Source organism: Guillardia theta (genome assembly GCF_000315625.1).
Source record: "Guillardia theta CCMP2712 unplaced genomic scaffold GUITHscaffold_17, whole genome shotgun sequence".
Taxonomy (NCBI): Eukaryota; class Cryptophyceae; order Pyrenomonadales; family Geminigeraceae; genus Guillardia; species Guillardia theta.
In genome coordinates this window covers 662,522-681,290 of record NW_005434657.1, presented here as the reverse complement: position 1 = coordinate 681,290, position 18,769 = coordinate 662,522, and the positions used below count along the sequence as shown (strand labels likewise).

Below are 18,769 nucleotides of genomic sequence, written 5' to 3'. Positions count from 1 at the left end.
AAAAGAACCAGCACTGCCGCCTGGGGCAGCGGACGGAGGGAGGCTGGACACAGGAACACGGTACCGCTTGAGGTAGTCCTCCTCGCTAGCCTCCGAGTCACAGTGGCAGCGGTAGCCGAGTATAGGATTTACTGGCAGAAAGTAAAAAGCTAATATAGGATAAGTGCCTCAAGCAAGACAAAGCAGGAACAAGCTGAACCGGCAGGCACACAGTCCACAGCGAGAAGCTGCACAAACACACACAAAACACAAGCCCGAAAACAACCAGCACTGCTGGCACCCAGACGCGGCATCGCCAGCCCAAGCGCGAAGCCGCGCAGACAAGCAGCCTAAGGGTCAAGCAATCAAGCAACAAGCAGCAGGAGCATGCAGGAGGAAGAAAATCCCTTAGACGCGATACCCGGAGGCAGCCGACTGACCACTGTCAGTCGAGACGTCCGCTGCCGCCACAAAGCGGGCGGCCGCGGACGGAGAAAGGGCAGCCGCCGACAAGGAGCCGAGTCAGTGGTAGCCGCCCGTGACGGCGGCGACGCCGCGGCAATGCCCAAGGACCGGCGTGACCCGACCGATGCCGGGGAGGAAGCAGGCGAGCTCGGACCAGCAGCAAGCACCCCAGTGGTGTCGAGCTCTCCGGAGGCACCCGACGTCACAGTGAGGGACGGAGACGCCTCGCCAGCTCCGCGCCGATCGTCGGCGCCACTCGAAGGGTGTCCCCCATCGGAGTCGGAGACCTCCGGCGAAGACTCCTCGGGCGACTCGACAAAGTCCGAGGAGGAGCTGTCCTCTGGCTCGAGAAGTGCTTGCGCCCGCAAGGGCGTCATGCGCCTGGCACCAGACAAGAGCGCTTCCAGCGTCAGCTGCATGGTGAGGCGCTGATAGGTGGCGGCGCGTTTGCGAGCCAAGACCTCAGCAGCAGGTCCGTCATCAGGCACAAAGTGCCGACCAAACGCCGCATCCTCAAGAGGCATCGAGCGCTGAGCAATGATGTCCGCGAGATACCAGATGAAGCGGAGGGTGTCAGGATGCAGGGTACCGTCCGTCGAGATGGCAAGAGGGATGAACGCTCGAGGAGGAGTAGTCATGGCATATGCAGCGCGATGTTTGCGAATCTTCTCAGACGCTGCAACATGGAGGGCGTCGAGGTTGACCTCCCCCCACTTGGTCAGGTCGGCAGAGCTACCAATGTAAGGGTGGACCAACGTCACGTCCGCCATCAAGCGAGGAGGACTAGGATTTACTGGCAGAAGGTAAAAAGTGCCTCAAGCAAAACAAAGCAGGAACAAGCTGAACCGGCAGGCACACAGTCCACAGCGAGAAGCTGCACAATCACACACAAAACACAAGCCCGAAAACAACCAGCACTGCTGGCACCCAGACGCGGCATCGCCAGCCCAAGCGCGAAGCCGCGCAGACAAGCAGCCTAAGGGTCAAGCAATCAAGCAACAAGCAGCAGGAGCATGCAGGAGGAAGAAAATCCCTTAGACGCGATACCCGGAGGCAGCCGACTGACCACTGCTTGGGCATTGATGCGGCGTCCGATCGCCGCCGTCACGGGTGGATACGGATTTACTGGCAGAAGGTAAAAAGTGCCTCAAGCGGAATACGGATTTACTGGCAGAATCCCTGGTTTGCGCGCTCTCGTCGACTCGTCTCATGAGCACTTCATTCCGCCGCCTGCGCAGCGAAATGTGACTCCTCTTGTCATGCGCGTCTTCCCTCGCCATGTGCATGCTCGCGCTGCGCTGACCGATCAACAGCGTGATATCCTCACCTTGCACAGCCGCAGGACACACTCGCTCAAGTCGCAGGATAGGGTCTTGCAGTCTACCGTACCATCTTCGCTCATTTTCCTGAGCGAGACCTGAGCCACTCTCCGATGCGAGTCTCGAGCTACTACCCCCTCAAGGCCTTCCCGCACCGCTATGCTCAGATGCTCGACTGCTATCTGCAGCTTCTCGCTGTGCCTGGAGGTTAGCTTGTTCCTGCTTTGTTTTGCTTGAGGCACTTTTTACCTTCTGCCAGTAAATCCATGTACTGATCTCCATGGCATGCCGATCTGCCAGTGTCCGACGGAATGTGATGGATGTCAGCGCGAGCTCGATCCCTCCGTTGCTGCACATCATCTCCAGACCTGCAAACGCCGATCCTCCAAGCTTCCCACGGCGCATGACAACCTTACTCGTACGATTCGGTCGACAGCGAACGCCGCTGGTACTCATAGCGTCATCGATACAGTGGGGGATCCTCGTTCTCGACGGCAGGTACCCTCCCATCCTCATGGCCGCAAGATGAAGGGCGATATCCACATCCCTCGAATCCGCGATCGAGGGTCCGAGCAGTACGAGGGCTTGATGGCGGACGTGACGTTGGTCCACCCTTACATTGGTAGCTCTGCCGACCTGACCAAGTGGGGGAGGTCAACCTCGACGCCCTCCATGTTGCAGCGTCTGAGAAGATTCGCAAACATCGCGCTGCATATGCCATGACTACTCCTCCTCGGGCGACTCGACAAAGTCCGAGGAGGAGCTGTCCTCTGGCTCGAGAAGTGCTTGCGCCCGCAACTGAAAGTGAAGAAGCTGAGTCTTGAGACGGCGCTTAAGGCTCTTCTTCAGCTGCGAGAGATTAGGGCACTCTAAACTCAGTCCGATCTCGGAGTGGGTGTTGGTGCCACGCGGGGTTGAATCTCAAGCTTCAAATCAGCCAATATGTACTTCTTCATAGCGGAGGTAGCTGCAACGGCATCCTCGATTGGCTTTGTCAGCAGTACTGGTTACTTTCGGTCTTATGTTTCGTGTGTTTGAGCCGCGTTTGTTGCTGTGTGCTCTATGGATGACGGTCTGCTTTCATCTGCTTGAGGACTGAGTTTAACTCGAGTCCAGGTATCTGGCTGACCGCTCAGTCAGTCGCAATGGGGCACGGCAAGTGAACTACATGGTCTAGAGGTCAGTCGGCGATGACGGCAACGGTAGAGGAAGGGGGAGCTGGTGCAGCATGGAATGATCTACATCAGTCACGGCATCATAGGACGGATGCTGTGCCGCTGGTCATGATGATGAGAGAGGCAGAACCAGTCGAGGAGGTTGAGGGACCGAGTGAGTTTTGACTTTATTGAGCTCACCGACCGTCACTAACACTGAGGGGTCGGCTAGAGCGAATGGTAAGAAGAGAGAAAACGTCGTTGACATCGGCTCCATGCCGGCTTGAATCCGCGATGCTCAACCCGGCGAACTTGGCGGACCGAGATCTCCAGGCGAGACAGGAGGGAGGGCGAGAGGAAGGCTTCTGCTTGTGCTGCGCCAGAAACCCGTGAGAACTGTCGAAAGAAGACGCACGGAAATGCTGACGAGCGTCGGAGTTTGTGATGGAGAGCTTCTCGAGAAGTCGACAAGGCTCTGATGCTGAAACTGCCGCATCTAGTCTCCTCGGTTCCTCTGCTACTTCTGCTTCGCTTTGACCGTGAAGCTGGTGGTTCTCACTCCCTATCTCTTCGATGAGAGGCGATGGCTTGTGGGAGCATCCCAAGACAAGCGGATCGACTCCAGGTGGTCGGAACCATCATCGACTCTGTTCGACCTCAAGACAAGAAACCGCTTCTGCAATGCACGCAGACATCAGTGTTAGGCGGAGCAACAAGAGGAGGCTCTTACATCTGTGTCTAATTCAAGATGCCGTTGAAACAGACCTGCCGCGTTCGTGGTGAAATCATGTTGGCACAGGTTGAGTGGGCGACTGCAGAAAGGGTCTTGATCTTGTAGCAAGTGGTGAACGTTCGCGTGCAAGTCGAAACGATCTAGCCCCGGCATCGCCAAGGATATTTGTGTGCGTTTGGGAATGATCATTTCAAAACGTGCGCAATGTCGCTTCAGGTTCGACTCAAAATTTTCCACTTCCATGACAGCAGCACCGGAATCATCGCAGACCTGTTCAAGACCGTCGGACATTTCCACGTCCTCGTTCCCTCGAAGTCTCTTGCCCAGTATCTCATCAAACGAGCTCGAGGACAACTTGATGCTCAGCGTGACCATGATTGCACGTGTGAACCTTCAACAAGCGTCAGCCACCCAAAACCCTCAGATCTACTTAGTTCACATGAGTCATTCGATTACTCTTCCTCTTGTGCTGAGCAGCTTTCCATCCCCATCTCCTTTTGGTTCCTCATCAAAGCTACCTCGTGATCGGCTTCGGCCAACACATCTCAACAACCGAAAAGCCTGGAATAGCTTATTCCCTCATAGAATGCTGCCCTGCTTCTGCCTTCCCACCACTTGCTTCCGAGGTATTCTAGGGGCTTCCACAGGAGCTTTCTCTCATGCTGGCGTCGCTGCAGACAATCTTCATGACAATATCCACATTGATTATCTTATCTTTCTACATCACCTCTATCATCTATATCTTTCCACTCATCCATTATCTCCATTCCCATCATCATAATCTTCTCCATAATCATAATCATCATAATATATTTCATGATTATCTTCATTTCCAACTTCATGATGATGATGATGATGATGATGATGATGATGATGATGATGATGATGGTCGTCATCTCCTATCATTCTCCTCTTGTGAAGCGACCTAGACCAAACGCATTTTGCCTTCTCGCTTTCTCAACCACCCACCCCACCCCCCTCAATTATGGATGTGAAAATTTGTTTAGCTGAAGGCTTTTATTTCGGAGGATATTGAGCTAATTTAGTTAACCTGTCGTCTGCTCCGGGCCTCCGGGCCGGACCAAATCATCCCCCTCGTACTCCTGCACGAGGAAACCCCACACCACCCCCACCCCCACCAAAACCCGAAATTGTAGCTTAACATCACCCCCACCCATGTGAGATCGAATATCCCGATTCCCTACTTCCACCCCCTCCATCTCACCCTACCCCACCCCCCAGCGGATTTCTTTGCCGTTTGAACCCACACCCATGACCCCACCCCCTCAGGAATGAAAATAGCTCAAACTTACTATTCTGTCCGGACCCCACCTTCATCCTTCGTCCTACCCCCACAAAGTTCCTCAATCACCCCACCCCCTGGCATCCTGGACTACACCACCCTGTCTCAACTCCCCTGCTTGACTCTGTTCATATTCCCCTAATGCTACTACCCCTACCCTGCTACAGTACCACCCCACCCGTCTTTTCCTCTTTTGGACCAACCAATTTTCTTTCTACCCACGCTTTTTTCGTAAATCTCCGCATCTTCTACCCGGTACTCACAATCTGTACCCACCCCACTCATGGTACGACCCCCCCCCGTTTAGCAACTGTACCACCCATGCCTTGCAACCCTCAGGTCGTCATGCAGCGCCTGCTGGTTCTGCTTGTGCTCGTCGCTCAGGCCGCCGCCTTCAGCTCCCCGTCCGTCCTCCTTCAACGGACCTCTTCTGCCTCCTTCACTCCCCTCTCCTCCTCCGCCAGGCTCCCTGTCCGTCGCCATGTCGTGAACTCGTACAACGGCCGTTCCCAATCCCGTTTAGTTCCTTCGATCCGCCAAGCCTCAACCTTCTCATCTGCCCTGAGAATGGCGGCCCTTCCAGCAAACACTCCTCTCAAGGTTGGAATTTGCGGTGAGACGAGCTGTTCCTGCTCACTTTGGATGTCTCTGCTTCAAGATTGATGCTTGATGCTTCAGGTGCGACTGGAGCTGTCGGAAAGGAGATTGTTGGAGTTCTTGAGACACGAGGTGCTTCTTGCAGGATCTGGATTCCTCTTCTTGTCTTCGACTCCTTGTGTTTTCCGCATGAGCTCATTTCACCATAGGATTTCCTGTGAAAGAGCTTCATCTTTTCGGGTCCGAGCGATCGTCTGGCAAAGTTGTGGAGACCAAGTGGGGCAAGGTTGAGATCGAGGCGTTCTCCGTGCAGAAGGCGAGGGAGATGGACGTGGTCTTCATCTCAGTCTCGGGAGATTTCTCCAAGGAGTACGCCAAGGCTATTGCTGAAGGGTGTGATGGCCGCTCAATAAGGTTTATGTTTTTCTAACAAATCACTGCAGCGATGACGGGGCTGTTGTCATTGACAACTCGTCGGCGTTCCGTTATGATAAGGATGTTGCTCTTTGCGTCCCAGAGATCAATGCTGACGCTGCTCGCAAGAATCCTAACAAGGTGCCTCAGAGCGAGAAGGGTCGATGTCCGTACTCACCACGCATATCAGGTTATTGCAAACCCGAACTGCACGACCGCCATCGGCATCATGGCGCTGTTTCCTCTTCACAAGAGGTCTCGACAGCTTGACCGAGTCTCTATTCAACATGCGCAGGTTCGGCCTCAAGAAGGTCATCATGTCCACCTATCAAGCAGCCTCTGGTGCCGGACAGGAAGGAATGGACGAGCTGAGGGACGGAGCGAAGGAGGTGAAGAAGAGCTCGTATCTTTTGCTGCAGGTCTCATTGTTGTGTAGGTTGTAAACAGTGCCGAAGGAACGATCGCGAAGAACAAGATCTTCGCCCATCCGCTGCCATTCAATCTTATCCCACATATCGACGTCTTCCAGGACAACCTCTACACCAAGGAGGAGATGAAGGTCTGCTGGCTCTTTTCAACGCACACAGAATCACGTGACTCATACGATCAGGTGACTTGGGAGTGCCGCAAGATCATGGACATTCCTTCCCTTCCTGTGTCTTGTGAGTGAAGGAAGTGCGTGTGCAAGGATGATGTTGGTGACAGGCACTGCTGTAAGAATCCCGACCTTCAGAGCCCATGCGGAGTCGATTGTGGTTGAGACTGAGAAGCCCATCAAGGTTAGAGAGGCGCTTGAAGCATCAATTACTGCATTGTTGTGTGCCAAGGATGAGATTCATGCTGCTGAAACATCATGTTGCGATACTTCTTCACTTTGACCTGAGGCAATCGTGCCTCTACCGATCTGCTTCGAGTGTTTCCGCTTGTGTTAATAACGTAATGTAGGTGGATGAAGCAAGAGATCTTCTGGCGAAATCTCCCGGTAATGACGAGGAGGGAGGAGAACGAGGGGAAGGCAAGGAGGCGACGAGCAGGAGGGTGACTGAGCGTACAGGCATCGCCCTCGCCGACGAGCCTGCAAACAAGAAGTACCCAATGCCTTTGACCGCTTCCAAGAAATATCCTGTGGAGGTGACGAGCGTCATGATTGCTGCCAAGCGTGACGTGGGAGTAGGTTGGACGCATCAGGCAGAACATTGTCTTCGGAGATCACGGTCTTGAGTTTTTTGTGTGCGGAGATCAGGTGCCATCACTGCATGTTGTTGGTTGCTGTCCTGACTCTCTCTCTACAGCTCCTGCGTGGCGCTGCTTTGAACGCTGTTCTTATCGCAGAAGCTCTCGCCGAGCCTGTTGGCAAGGACTTTACTCCTAAGCTCTAGACTGCTGACAGTGAAGCCTCTCTTCACCCTCCCCTGTTCCGAACCCATCTCCTTCTCCTCCTCTGTGGTTTTGTCCCGCCCTCTTTCTTTGGATTCCCCATCCTCGATTCGCACAATTTGGAACTTAAGAGGCCGTCAGACGAACTTTTGTTGTTGCGTAGTCGAGGGAACTGCAAGAAGCTGAGGTTTTTCGAGGTTCTTTTTCTCGTAGACCTGCGTTGATGTGCGATCGCCCCCTCACCCATCGAAGATCGCACTTCCTTCCGTGCATGTGAAGATCTGCAAAGCGAAGGTAAGACGAGCAGCTTGTAAAGCATGAGGATGCCTGGAAAATCTTCTCGCTCGTTCGGATCCCAACCCTCCTTTCCTCCCTCGCAGAGGTGCTCGAGCATCGGAAGGGCCTGTGAGACGTCAGAAAGGAAGCAGAAGGCAGTGTTGTACATGTCTCGCAGCAGGTTCCTCTTCCTCTCTAAGCTCATGGTCGGGTCCTCATAGCTGTACAAGCCCTCAGTTGCTCCTCTCTGTCCTCGTCTGTCCCATCCCTCCAGCAACTCACATCTGTGCCAACGACCGCAGGCTTGCATGTTCGCTTGCAATGGCGGCCGCTGGTTTCTCCCCGACCCCCGGAATCGCCCGCAGAAACGCCTGAATTTTCTTCATCCCTCAAGCCTCTAGCGCAGAAGCTCCTCGCCTGCATGGGCGTGACCTCGGACGAGTTTCCAACATAGGAATGCTGATCCTTGAACCTGCATGAACCTCATCCGACGCAGCTTGCCTTCTCCTCCCTCCGTACTCCTCCTCCATCTCTCCCTCTCTTCATGCAAGAAGAGCTCCTTCCATCACTACTCATGAGGGTTCTGACCTGTCCAGCAGTGGCACTGGCTGCTTGTAGGGATCCTCTGCGATCGCCTCGATTATTCTCTTGAGCACTTTCCATCCCTGCTGCATGTCGTCAGGCTGGCAGAACTTCCTCCTGCCTCTTCTTCCTCGTCCTCGTCCTCCACTCGTCGGTGACCGACGCGTTGAAAGATCATCAGCTGTCAAGAGCATCAAGTTTCGTACGCGCGAGCTCGGGGAACCATGGTCAAGCTCTCTTCGATGCTGGTTCGTAGCTTCTTCCTGTCCTTGACGCTCCTCAAGAATGTCTCGAGTCCGATGATGAACAAGATGATTTGACTGCGAGCCACGTCAGCACCAGGACTCTCACCGCAGCTCCAGGACCTTGATGGACGCGCCTTCTCTTTCAGCTGCGCTACGTTGTGCACGAGATAATCTGACTGGACCTCCTGCACGAGCTGTCGCGCGGGATAGACGAGCAGCCGCTGACCCCACAGGTGTCAGACGAGCGAGCAGACGAGCAGAAGCACCTGTGGCGCCACTTCCTCCACCTCCTCCAGTTCGCTTCCTCGGTGTCGGAATACTGTGCGCTTTACACATATGAGGTTGGAGCTTTCCAGCCGCTCGACCTGCATCAGTGTGAGGCGAGAGGAGGCGAAGATCGAGCACGACAGTGATCTTGTCTGGCAGCTCTGATCGCATCCTGGTTACCATGCCCTGCAACTCGTTGTCCCGCATGTAACCAACGAACCTATCGTCCATCAATACCCGAACATGTTCCATCGCCTTCCTCCCGCTTGATAGAGCCAGGTTCTCTTTCTCCTGCAGCTTCCTTCTCTTCGCCTCCTCCTTCGCTAGTTTTGCCTCCTCTTTCGCTTCCATCTTTTCTTGTTTCCTCTTCTGTGCTTCGCTGCTCATCTCCTTGCGCGCTTTTCCATCTCTCCTGCCCTGCGCATTTTCGCTATTGAGCGACTCGCTCGCATTTTCAACTCTTGTGTCTTGGTGATTTACATCACTCATGCTGACGGGGTAAATGTTCTCGATGTCCTTCCGCTTCGGCATCAGCTCGATCTCATCCATCCTCTCCATCCCATCCTCACCCTCGTCACTGTCTGATATCTCAACGATGCTGCGCGATGGTGAAACCACTACACTGCATGGAGCCGCTGGGACCCAGCTTGGATGAATGCTTTGCGCACTTGTTCTGCTTGGCTCTTGTCTTTTGTCGATGCCTTTGGTCTGCAGCCATGTACAGTGCTTCTCCCTCTCGGCTTCGTATCTCTCGCCCACCTCAGAGTTGACTTGGTCCGTCCTCTGCTTGTGTCGAGCTAGTAGCTCAGCGTCTTGCTGGATCTCTTGTCCTCTCTCCTCTCCGTCTCTCTCCTCCTCCGTTGACTCCTCCTCGCTGTCCACCACAACGATCACCTCAGACATGGCGGAAGGGTCTGCGAGGGGATGAGGCACCAGTGAGAATTTGAAAAGGCGTGCTGGTACAGTCCAGCTAGTGTACTGCAACTTGACTCTGTTCCACTAGTTGCAACAATCACATCGCCTCACCATCACTCACATCACATCACATGCCTCACTGAGACTCCGCGACTCCCGAGGGTGAGCGGGAGGGCAAGTGAGGCAGTGAGGCAGTGACGTCGGAGTCTCTCACATCAGCCGTTGGAGTCTAGTAGGACGTTCTGTCTCACCACAAGAGCCTTTGAGTCCTCTGAGGCAGGCTTGTTTCATCGACATGCAGTACGTCGCTGCGCTAGGCGGTTGGCATGGCGGGGGTTGCGGGCGGGAGGTGGCGACCTACAGTCCTGATGGCGCCTCTTCTGCCCACATGGCGCCAGACGCAAGGCACATGCTCTCCCCACGAGACGCCCTCGCCTCAGCCTGCCTTGGCTGCGAGCTCCTCGCCATCGGCGGTCACGATGGTTCAAACTACATCGCGTCTTGCGAGGTTTACAGCGCCTCCACCCCAGGGCATGGCCGCTTCCCTCGATGGACCTGGATCCCCTCATTGTCTGCTTCACGCGCGTTCCATGCAGCGACGACAGCGAGAGGTCGCGTCCTTGTGTTTGGAGGACAAGGCAGCCGCACGGGGAAGCCTGGGGGTTACGGGGATGCGCCGGTCCGAGAAGCCATGGTGCTGTCCTCGTGCGAGGTAATGGACGAGCAGCTGCAAGGCTGGTCTTCTGCACCTGAGCTCCCGTCTCCTCGCACGATGATGGCTGGAGCTAGCACGATAGACAGACATTTCTGTATCGGCGGCAGAACAGGAAAGTTCGATCAGTCTCCTGCACTGGATTCCGTCCTCGCACTTGACCTGCGCATGAAGAGCTGGATGCAGTTGCCGTCGCTGAGGGAGAAGAAATATGGCGCTGCTGCTGCTTCCTGGAACGGGCGGGTGTATGTGTTTGGAGGGCATGACTTGGCGAAGCCGTTGTCAACAGTGGAGGTTGTAAGTGGGGGATGGGAGGAGAGTCGTGACGACCCTCAAGGTCTTCGACGAGCGAAGGAACGCATGGAGCGAGTGTGAGCCGATGAAGCACGAGCGAGTCTTCTCTCAAGTGAGAGCGCGTGTCGATGATTCGAGGCTGACGGGAGCAGGCTGTGCGCATGGCAGATTACGTCTACGTCACTTGCGGCTTCGACAGGGTGGAGGAGGTTCACCAGGTGAGGACAAGCCGAGCGTTGTGATCACGTGAAGAGAGCCCAAGGTCGAAGAGCTCAACTGCAGGATGACGCGCTGGCGTCTCGTCCAGCACTCGGTAAGAAGCTCAACTGAGAGAGGGCAATGATGGTTGTCCAGCCGTATGTGGATGAAGGAGCGAGAAGCCGAGCAAGTGAAGAGCTTCAGAAGTAGAGATGGAGGGGCATGTTCGCTCTTGACCTTGTTCCAGTTGCATCGACGAGATCTACTTGCTGGAGCAAGACTGCCGCATGGAAGAAGCTGAGAGATTGAGTAGAGTCACAAGGCCTCTGCTGGAGAAGAGGTACCAGGCCGTTGGCGTTTGCTGTCTTCAACTTCTCCTCGAGGTTTCAAGACTCAAGCTTCGGTAAGCTGTCTCCTTGGATTGGTGGTCATCCCCGCGACTCCTTGCTCGGCATGCGCCATCTCTCCGCTCAGACGGTGAGCCGTTGAAGTGAGCCGCCTCCGAACGCTGAAGTTCCGTGCGCAGATTCTGCCTGGCAGCACCGTCGCTATGCTGAGAGAGCGGGAGGAGGAGGAGATGCTGCTGCGGAGTCGTGACTAGTCGTGCAGCTACTTCCTGTGATGCCGCAAGACAGCAGGCGATGAGTGGGAGATTCATTTTGATTTCTTCTTGGAAGAAGACGTTTGTCTCAAGACACTGACGAGCATGAGAATCCCGACGACACTCAAGCCGACGGCGATGAAAGCAGCATGCTGGATGACGTCCTGCAGCGAGTGAGGGAGGAGAGGAGGAGAAGAGCAGCAGACCCAAGAGATGGGAGGAAGAGACCGCAAGGTGATGGTGATGAAGCTCAAGGTGACCATGACCCACGCGACTGAGAGCGAGTGAGTCACGCTACAACAGCAGGTCGAGAATCTCACCGACAAAGTAGTGCGACTTCATCGGCAGCTCGTCCTTGAGCTCTGGGACAAGAAACGACGAGTTTTGGCTGAACACCTGGAGGCAATTAGTGAAGTCAAAGTGAAGCCTTGCTCACGTGGAAGAGTTTCTCTTTCTCCATCCACCTCTCATCCAGCCAAGCCTCCAGCTCCTGCTATCTGTCAAGACGCTCCCAAGCAAGCACACAGCTCAAACCCCGTCTGTCTTGTTTGCAACTTGCGCCATGTCATACCTGCCGGCTGCGATCACTCGCGCCCTGGGCTGCACATCTACTTCACCTCTTTACGTAGAAGTGAACGACCGTGTTGCCTCGTCCCTTGAGCAGGTCGAAGAACGTGACCTGCAGTTGCTCAAGACCTCGTAGAAGCCTCTGCTCCTCCCCAACCTCCTTCTCAAAGATCATCGTGGCATCGTAGATCGCGTCTACCGTCCCCTTGAGCGTTTGCGTCGCCATCACGAATGCCTTGGCTCTCGGCCACAGCACGTGCTCTAGCGGCGTCTTGCCGTTTTCTCTCGCCCACACCTGATTCGCCTCCTTTCTCTTTCTGCGATCCAGCGACTTCAAGGGGAGGAGGCGAAGGGGAGGAGACTCACTGGCTGTAACGAGTTCCTTCAGGGAAGATAATGAACCAGAAGGGTTTCGGAAACGTCTGCAAGGAGAGCAGGCCCTTCTCCAACGCTGCCTTGTCCTCCTACCGCAACATCTCATTCTCTCCCGATAGAGCATCAAAGTCAACGACCTGCCAGTTTCTCTTGACGAAGATGAACTCGACGAAGTACTCCATGAGGCCGAACACAGGGATCATGAGGTGCCTGCATGCCGTCAGGCTTCTTCACCTCTACCTCCAGCACCTCACGCTGTCTTCACAATCACTTTCAACGCCCCCAAGACGCATTTTCGCCCGCACAACGCGAAGCCAATCATCCAGTCGACATCGCTGCGATGGTTCAGGATGCCGATCATGGTCTCGTTGTGCGGCAGTTTGTCCCCGTACAGCTTGAGCTTCACCCCCGCCCAGCCCTCGATCAGCCAGACCAGCAGAGGCCAGTGCAGGTTGACAAGCTCCCTGTTGAGCTTGCGAAAAAGTGGAAGGGAAAATGGTCGGACAAGCAAGGTAAGCACTTGAAGCGCATTGACGAATATCCCCGGGATGACGATGAGGGCGAGAGCGAATAACATCCTGAGAATATCCAACATCCTACAAGATCTATCAGAGCACATCCTGGTATCCACCTGTCTGACATGCTCTCTTCTCTTATTTCCTCTCTCGCCGATATCTTCTCTTCCATTTCTTGTCCCCTCAGCTCTTGTCTTCCCTCACTTTCCATTCCCACCTCCTCGCCTTCCTTCTCCACCCCTCAACATATGTCCACACCTCCTGCTCGTCTCTTCTCCTCCCTTCTGCTCTACTCTACTCTACTCTGCTCTGCTCTGCTCTCTCTCCCCCTCTCCTCATTTCTTATTAAAACCACGACCACTCAATTTCTCTGGCTCCTTTTCCCGATGCCCTCCTCCCCGCTCTTCCCCGTAGCGTCCTGCATAGCTGCCTGCATAGCGTCCAGTACAGGTCCAGTAGGCGCTCCTGCTCCTGCTCCTGCTCCTGCTCCTGCTCCTGCTCCTGCTCCAGCTCCAGCTCCAGCTCCAGCTCCAGCTCCAGCTCCAGCTCCAGCTCCAGCTCCAGCTCCAGCTCCAGCTCCTCTAATCACGCGGCTTCTCAGCCTGCTGCTCGCTCAGCTTCTCCTCTTTGCCGTGGGCATGCCGCAGAAGCGCTCACATGAAGACAGAGATCCTTCTCGGTTTCTCAGCGCCATAGCAGGGGAGAAGGCGGCAAGGGTGAGCTTGTTTGTGAAGCCTGGAGCGAAGAAGACGCAGGTGATGAACTCAGAGGAGCTCAAGGAGGGAGGAGCTCGAAGCATCGACGTGCAGATCGCTGCTCCTCCGAGAGATGGAGAGGTTGGGCTTGTGTTCTCGAGCGGCTTCTCACCAGCTGCGCAGGCCAATGAGGCAGTGGTCGAGTTCGTGGCTGAGCTCTGCGGGTTGAAGCGCAAGGATGTTCAGATTATCGCGGGGCACAAGTCTCGCGACAAAGTGTGCCGTGTGGAGTTTGGCGACGACACGCTCAACGAGGAAACTTTAAAGCGAAAGATTCTTATTAACATGCTCGAGTTCTGCTGATCCCTGCGTCGGTGTCAACTTTCAGGAAGCTGAGGAGCCCACACCGCTTGCTTGGGCGCCTGAGACAAGTCAGACAGCAGGAGCTGGTAGCAGCATCCACCGGCTCTTTAGGCTCGCTCCCTCGCCAGTTGACGAGAACTTCGTCTGTTCGGAATCGCTGCAGGAGTGGTTGGTGGAGGGAGGAGAAGATGCTGCTGAGAGGTTGGAGAGAAGAGGAGCAGGGGAGCAGAGAGGAGAAATGCGCGGGTCACATACGGACATACCTGAGTGCAGGTAGCTTCCGACAAAGGAGTAACGTGACCGTTACGGAACATGAGGAGGCCTGACAGGGTGTGAGCGGAAGAAGTTGCAAGTGTTGGGCTCGAACCCGTGTAGGCGATCATGGCTCCGTTGTCGATACAGTAGCGATCATCCGTCGTAAAGGCTCGGCCTCCTCGCTCCTCCGCCATGATCGACAGCATCTTCAACCATTCGGTCAGCGAAGACCCAGCGAGCAGGAGGGAACCTCGTGTAGCCGTTTGTTGCATCCGACTCCTCCCACCGCCAGCACCTGACGAGTCTCTCACCCCAGCAAACCCTCCTTTTCTTACCTCTGTGTTCCCGCAGTGCGCCATCGCTCGCTCTGTAGTCTCGACGAGCATGGCGAAGACCGTTTCCTGTGGCACACTGAACAGGCACGAGGGAGGAGAGCAACAAGACCTGCAGAGAGAAGCAGAGGTCCTCTACTGTACACTCCTCCTTCTCCAGCTTCTCCTTGGCAATGTCCTCGATGTTGCTCAGGATGCCTGCGAAGGAGACATCCATTCCCTTCACCACGTACGGCAGCTCCACGAATTGCGATCCCTTCTTAGCGGCTTGCTCGATGTTGAAGCCTGGCGACGGGTCGTTGGACAACATGACGATGCGAGCGAATCGATCTGAAGAGACTCAGCGCTACGGGGCAGGCAGGCAGCACAGCAGCACCCAGGCAGTTGCCGACAGCGATGTCGATGGTTTCTCCGAAGATTCTGTAGCGATCTTGAGAGTAGGAGATCACCTGCGTGTTTCCCCCGCTCACGTAGAGCACGACAGGATCGCTCGCGCCCGTCACGACCCTCCCCATCTCGATGTGAGCTACGCAGTGGTTGACACCCACGAGAGGCTTCTTCCACATCTACATCTCCATCAGCCCTGACATGTTGACACAACAAGCTTTTCTCTTGTCGCTTGCTTCTCTCTTCCTCAACAACCTGTGCAAGCATCCTCGCTACGACAGCGCATACTCGAAGAGGTCCCCCCATGCCAGGCCCCTTGGTGTAGCATATGCAGTCGAGCTCGTCCTGCACGAGATTCAGCCTCGGAGACCTCCCTCCTTCCATCCTACCGGCTTGATCGAAGCTTCTCTGATTGCTTGCTGCACTAGTTGCACGACATACTTCCTATGATGCTCAGCCGTTTCTTTGGGTAGGAAACCAGTTCCTGCGAGGGCATTAGCTCTGACCCTGTTTCTGCCGTAAGTCTCACCAGGAGGGGTGACGAACGTGTGACGAACGTTGGACAGTATCGTCCCATCCTCTCTCACAACTCCGACCCCCAGCTTGTTTGCGCTTCCTTCCAACCCCAGCGCCAGCATTCTGCGTCATCGTCTTGTAAATTATCTCACTTGCTACAATTGCTACAACTCTCTTAGCTTCTTTCTGTTTGAACTGCTTTGCCCGATTCTTCGACTATCCTCTTATCACTTGCTTCCTCGGCCCTTGATCTTCTCTTCTCCTCTCCTCTTCTTCTCCTCTCCTCTTCTTCTCTTCTCCTCTTCTTCTCTCCTCTGATCAGATGTGAAATTTTCATGATCCCGTCGCCCCGCCTGTAAAATAAAAAACGGATTAAAAAAGAGAAAAAAGAAAAAACAAACAAACAAAAAAAGAATTCTCCTGTACCCCGAGGATCCTCGAAATGTTCACGCGCCATGGCGGAGGGACGCCTGCGAGGCTCAAGAGAAGGATGGCGATGAGGATGATGGCCATGGTGTCGCTCATGGCATCCGTTGATGTCGCAGGTCTCAGCATAGTTGCTCTTCTCGCGCTTCTCCTCAAGCCCTGATACCACTTCTTATACCTCTCCTTCCCTCCTCACCGATTTCGCTTGTCATCACCCCTGACAGCCTTTGTTTATCCAGCGGCATTTCAGTTCACGCCCAAGTTCCCCATCTCGTCCTTCAACCCCATAGCGTCTCTCCGCACCAGATTCACAAGACAGACAAACCCAAGGGACTCGCTCTCCTCTGTCACAGGCTGTAAAATGTCCGTGCCGACGCTCTACGACATGCCGGTCTCCAACAACGGTTTGACAGCCATGGACTCGCTTGCGAGCTGAGCTGAGGCAGGTGCGAGGTGTCGGCTCATCATCTACGAGAAGGGCCTGTCCCCGGAGAGCGACGTCATCATCAAGAGCCCCATGGACCTCGGGGGTCTCAAGTCCAAAGAGTACCTGGAGCTCAGCCCGCAAGGGAAGATGCCCCTTCTCGTGTGCGAGGATGGCGCGATCCCAGAGAGCGACACGATCAGCAGGTGGCTGCTAGACAAGTTCTCTGCGCAGAAGCCATCCTTCGTCCCGTCGGCTTCTGCCGCACGTGTGAAGAGCGATCTTATCTGTCGCTTTCACGACATGTACATCACCACCATTCAGAGCGCCATGTACCGCGCGGCTCCTCCTTTTGGCCAATTTAGCAGCAGGAGAGACGCGCTGCAGGAGCTCGCAAGGCAGCTTCAGACCATCAACGGCTACGTGGACGACGAGGGCCCCTACATTACCGGAAAGGAGATCTCTCTTGCAGACGCGGCCGTGTTTCCCACCATGGTGTTCGTGATGCACATGATGCCCAAGTTCTCTCCAGCTGAAACCCAGCTGCCGACAGAAGAGCTTGACAAACTGGCGGGTCCGAAGCTCGTCAGGTGAGGAGGGAGGGGAGGAGCTCGGTTTGACCGGCCCCCAGCTGGTACAAGCGGATGTTGAGCCAGCCATCCTTCGCCAAAGTGCAGCAGGAGATCAGCGATGCTCTGTCGAAGTGGGACGAGGTGAGCTGAACATGCATGCTCGTCTCGTATGAACATGCTCGTAGAACAATCGATGGGCTGGAATCTTGCACGCCGGAAAACGGTGAATGGAAGTGTCAGGAAACTTCACGTGAAAGTTTTGATTCATTCGAACAGTGACGAAGCTGAACAAACGATCTTTGACAAGATTGTAGCTAAGAGCATTCCTTCTCAGGTATGTTTCAGCCTCGATAGTTCACTTGTCTCAGTCTCGTCTGCTGTCTCAGGTTGTGTTTGAAGATGACAAAGTGTTGGTCTTCAAAGATATCAACCCGCAAGCTCCCACCCATCTCCTCGTGATTCCCAAGAGGCGGGAGGTGAGAGCATTGGCGAGGAGAGGAGGGGCGTGACCTCGCGTGTCAGACGCTCTCCCAGCTCAGGTTCGCCACAGCCGAGCACGAAGGCATCCTCGGCCACATGCTCGCGGTCGTCGCCAAGGTGAGGCTGTTGGTCATGAGCCTGACGCATCTGCTTGTGTTGGTCATGAGCCTCGACACATTGTGTGACTCGGCGGGCCCAGGTGGCGTCGGAGGAGGGACTGGGCGACTACCGGCTGGTGGTCAACGACGGGCGAGGGGCCGGCCAGGAAGTTTTTCACTTGCACATGCACGTGCTGGCTGGACGGCCGTTGACGTGGCCGCCTGGATGAGCAGGCGAGACTAAGGCATGTGAGACAAGCTCTCACGCGCGTCTGGCCTGTTGAAGCATGTCTAGGCGATGAAAACATCTCCAAGCTTCGAATCTCAACGCAGCACTGAGACCCTTTCCCTTCCTCGTCCCATGCCGAGCAACTTCTATCGTGCCCTCCTCCTGTACACTCCTTCGCTCTTTACAGCTCCCTCTTTTCCCGCATCCTCGCAACGCACTTCTCCTCCTCGTCTCTTCCGTGCAGACGCCGGCAGAGCTGAAGGATTCTTCTTTCCTCTATGGCACTGCTGCGATCGTCACCATCCCTCGCCTCCTTCTCTTCTCACCTCTCCTCCTCCCCGAGCTCCTTCCGCAGCTTCTGGATATACTGCATGGAGGGTGCGTAGCTTGCATCCTCCTCCTTCCCGAGCTCCTCGTAACAGGAGAAGAAACTTGTCTCGTCAGTATCTCCCCTGCTCCTCCTCTTCTCACCTTCCAACAAGCCTCGCTGACACTCCCGGCATTCTCTTCCTCCACGCCTTCTCTGCCGCGATTCCTCCGTTCTTGCACGCCTGCCACGTTCTCCTCCTCATTACCGGCTTCGCTCCCTCGCGCCCCAGCAGCAGCGCTTGAAACGCCTCCACCGCAAGACGCAGCAGAGTCTCGCTCGCTGGTCGCACCAGCAGCGACTCCGCTCCCCTTCCTGCCTGCTGCAACATGGCGAGAGCTCTGCGATGAAACCCTTCGCTCGCTTCCTCCCGCACCAGCGCCTCCCACGTCTCGAGGTCCTGCAGGAAGAAGGAAGAGAGAGAAAGTGAAACGCAAGACGAGATGCAGGAGCAACTCACGTCGAAACGATCGCTTGCTGTAATGACATCAACAGCCAGCAACTTCTTCATCATCTCCTCCGCCCACTCCTGATGCTACGTCACCCTCCTCCTCCTCCTCCTCCTCCTCCTCCTCCTCCTCCTCCTCCTCCTCCTCCTCCTCCTCCTCCTCCTCCTCCTGTCCCTCAACCTCGGCGGATGACGAAAGCTTTTCATCCCGAGGGAACACTCGCTGCACGTAGCCGTGAGGAAGCAGCTCGTAACGTCCTGAACGTCAAAGTCAATGAGCAAGCGACGA

General features: G+C 55.3%; 10 protein-coding genes across 10 annotated transcripts; 5 read left to right on the top strand and 5 right to left on the bottom strand.

The window, feature by feature from the left end:
• Positions 1 to 168: 168 nt before the first annotated feature.
• Positions 169 to 2,437, bottom strand: GUITHDRAFT_104662 (hypothetical protein; the record flags this gene model as incomplete). Its single annotated transcript, XM_005836622.1, has 8 exons — positions 169 to 227; positions 281 to 329; positions 612 to 1,237; positions 1,357 to 1,420; positions 1,772 to 1,861; positions 1,919 to 1,982; positions 2,036 to 2,131; positions 2,382 to 2,437. The coding sequence occupies 8 exons, from the start codon at positions 2,435 to 2,437 to the stop codon at positions 169 to 171; spliced, it is 1,104 nt and encodes a 367-aa protein (XP_005836679.1).
• A 1,042-nt stretch (positions 2,438 to 3,479) lies between these two features.
• Positions 3,480 to 4,194, bottom strand: GUITHDRAFT_104661 (hypothetical protein; the record flags this gene model as incomplete). Its single annotated transcript, XM_005836621.1, has 3 exons — positions 3,480 to 3,593; positions 3,648 to 4,041; positions 4,169 to 4,194. The coding sequence occupies 3 exons, from the start codon at positions 4,192 to 4,194 to the stop codon at positions 3,480 to 3,482; spliced, it is 534 nt and encodes a 177-aa protein (XP_005836678.1).
• Positions 4,195 to 5,520: 1,326 nt separating this feature from the next.
• Positions 5,521 to 7,343, top strand: GUITHDRAFT_104660 (hypothetical protein; the record flags this gene model as incomplete). Its single annotated transcript, XM_005836620.1, has 13 exons — positions 5,521 to 5,566; positions 5,632 to 5,682; positions 5,760 to 5,943; positions 5,994 to 6,105; positions 6,155 to 6,219; positions 6,260 to 6,353; positions 6,401 to 6,523; positions 6,575 to 6,626; positions 6,670 to 6,743; positions 6,910 to 6,946; positions 7,019 to 7,095; positions 7,139 to 7,207; positions 7,257 to 7,343. The coding sequence occupies 13 exons, from the start codon at positions 5,521 to 5,523 to the stop codon at positions 7,341 to 7,343; spliced, it is 1,071 nt and encodes a 356-aa protein (XP_005836677.1).
• A 237-nt stretch (positions 7,344 to 7,580) lies between these two features.
• Positions 7,581 to 9,614, bottom strand: GUITHDRAFT_135866 (hypothetical protein; the record flags this gene model as incomplete). Its single annotated transcript, XM_005836619.1, has 8 exons — positions 7,581 to 7,622; positions 7,643 to 7,744; positions 7,900 to 8,089; positions 8,206 to 8,282; positions 8,423 to 8,519; positions 8,565 to 8,665; positions 8,711 to 8,809; positions 8,892 to 9,614. The coding sequence occupies 8 exons, from the start codon at positions 9,612 to 9,614 to the stop codon at positions 7,581 to 7,583; spliced, it is 1,431 nt and encodes a 476-aa protein (XP_005836676.1).
• Positions 9,615 to 10,035: 421 nt separating this feature from the next.
• On the top strand, positions 10,036 to 10,882 carry GUITHDRAFT_67622 (hypothetical protein; the record flags this gene model as incomplete). The annotated part of the gene is made up of 2 exons (XM_005836618.1): positions 10,036 to 10,635; positions 10,676 to 10,882. The coding sequence occupies 2 exons, from the start codon at positions 10,036 to 10,038 to the stop codon at positions 10,880 to 10,882; spliced, it is 807 nt and encodes a 268-aa protein (XP_005836675.1).
• A 1,162-nt stretch (positions 10,883 to 12,044) lies between these two features.
• On the bottom strand, positions 12,045 to 12,950 carry GUITHDRAFT_67735 (hypothetical protein; the record flags this gene model as incomplete). Its single annotated transcript, XM_005836617.1, has 4 exons — positions 12,045 to 12,315; positions 12,365 to 12,462; positions 12,511 to 12,583; positions 12,628 to 12,950. 4 exons carry the CDS (start codon positions 12,948 to 12,950, stop codon positions 12,045 to 12,047), a joined length of 765 nt encoding a protein of 254 aa, XP_005836674.1.
• A 576-nt stretch (positions 12,951 to 13,526) lies between these two features.
• GUITHDRAFT_104656 (hypothetical protein) lies at positions 13,527 to 13,946 on the top strand (the record flags this gene model as incomplete). Its single annotated transcript, XM_005836616.1, has 1 exon — positions 13,527 to 13,946. The coding sequence occupies one exon, from the start codon at positions 13,527 to 13,529 to the stop codon at positions 13,944 to 13,946; it is 420 nt and encodes a 139-aa protein (XP_005836673.1).
• A 14-nt stretch (positions 13,947 to 13,960) lies between these two features.
• On the bottom strand, positions 13,961 to 15,558 carry GUITHDRAFT_157393 (hypothetical protein; the record flags this gene model as incomplete). The annotated part of the gene is made up of 11 exons (XM_005836615.1): positions 13,961 to 14,005; positions 14,047 to 14,103; positions 14,210 to 14,268; positions 14,314 to 14,407; positions 14,452 to 14,496; positions 14,537 to 14,602; positions 14,646 to 14,863; positions 14,910 to 15,099; positions 15,176 to 15,265; positions 15,310 to 15,404; positions 15,450 to 15,558. The coding sequence occupies 11 exons, from the start codon at positions 15,556 to 15,558 to the stop codon at positions 13,961 to 13,963; spliced, it is 1,068 nt and encodes a 355-aa protein (XP_005836672.1).
• A 680-nt stretch (positions 15,559 to 16,238) lies between these two features.
• GUITHDRAFT_47647 (hypothetical protein) lies at positions 16,239 to 16,811 on the top strand (the record flags this gene model as incomplete). The annotated part of the gene is made up of 2 exons (XM_005836614.1): positions 16,239 to 16,266; positions 16,309 to 16,811. Coding segments are annotated over 2 exons (531 nt in total), but the record flags the coding sequence as incomplete, so codon positions are not given.
• GUITHDRAFT_67731 (hypothetical protein) lies at positions 16,800 to 17,666 on the top strand (the record flags this gene model as incomplete). The annotated part of the gene is made up of 7 exons (XM_005836613.1): positions 16,800 to 16,876; positions 16,918 to 16,999; positions 17,044 to 17,081; positions 17,135 to 17,192; positions 17,245 to 17,334; positions 17,381 to 17,455; positions 17,538 to 17,666. 7 exons carry the CDS (start codon positions 16,800 to 16,802, stop codon positions 17,664 to 17,666), a joined length of 549 nt encoding a protein of 182 aa, XP_005836670.1.
• Positions 17,667 to 18,769: the final 1,103 nt, after the last annotated feature.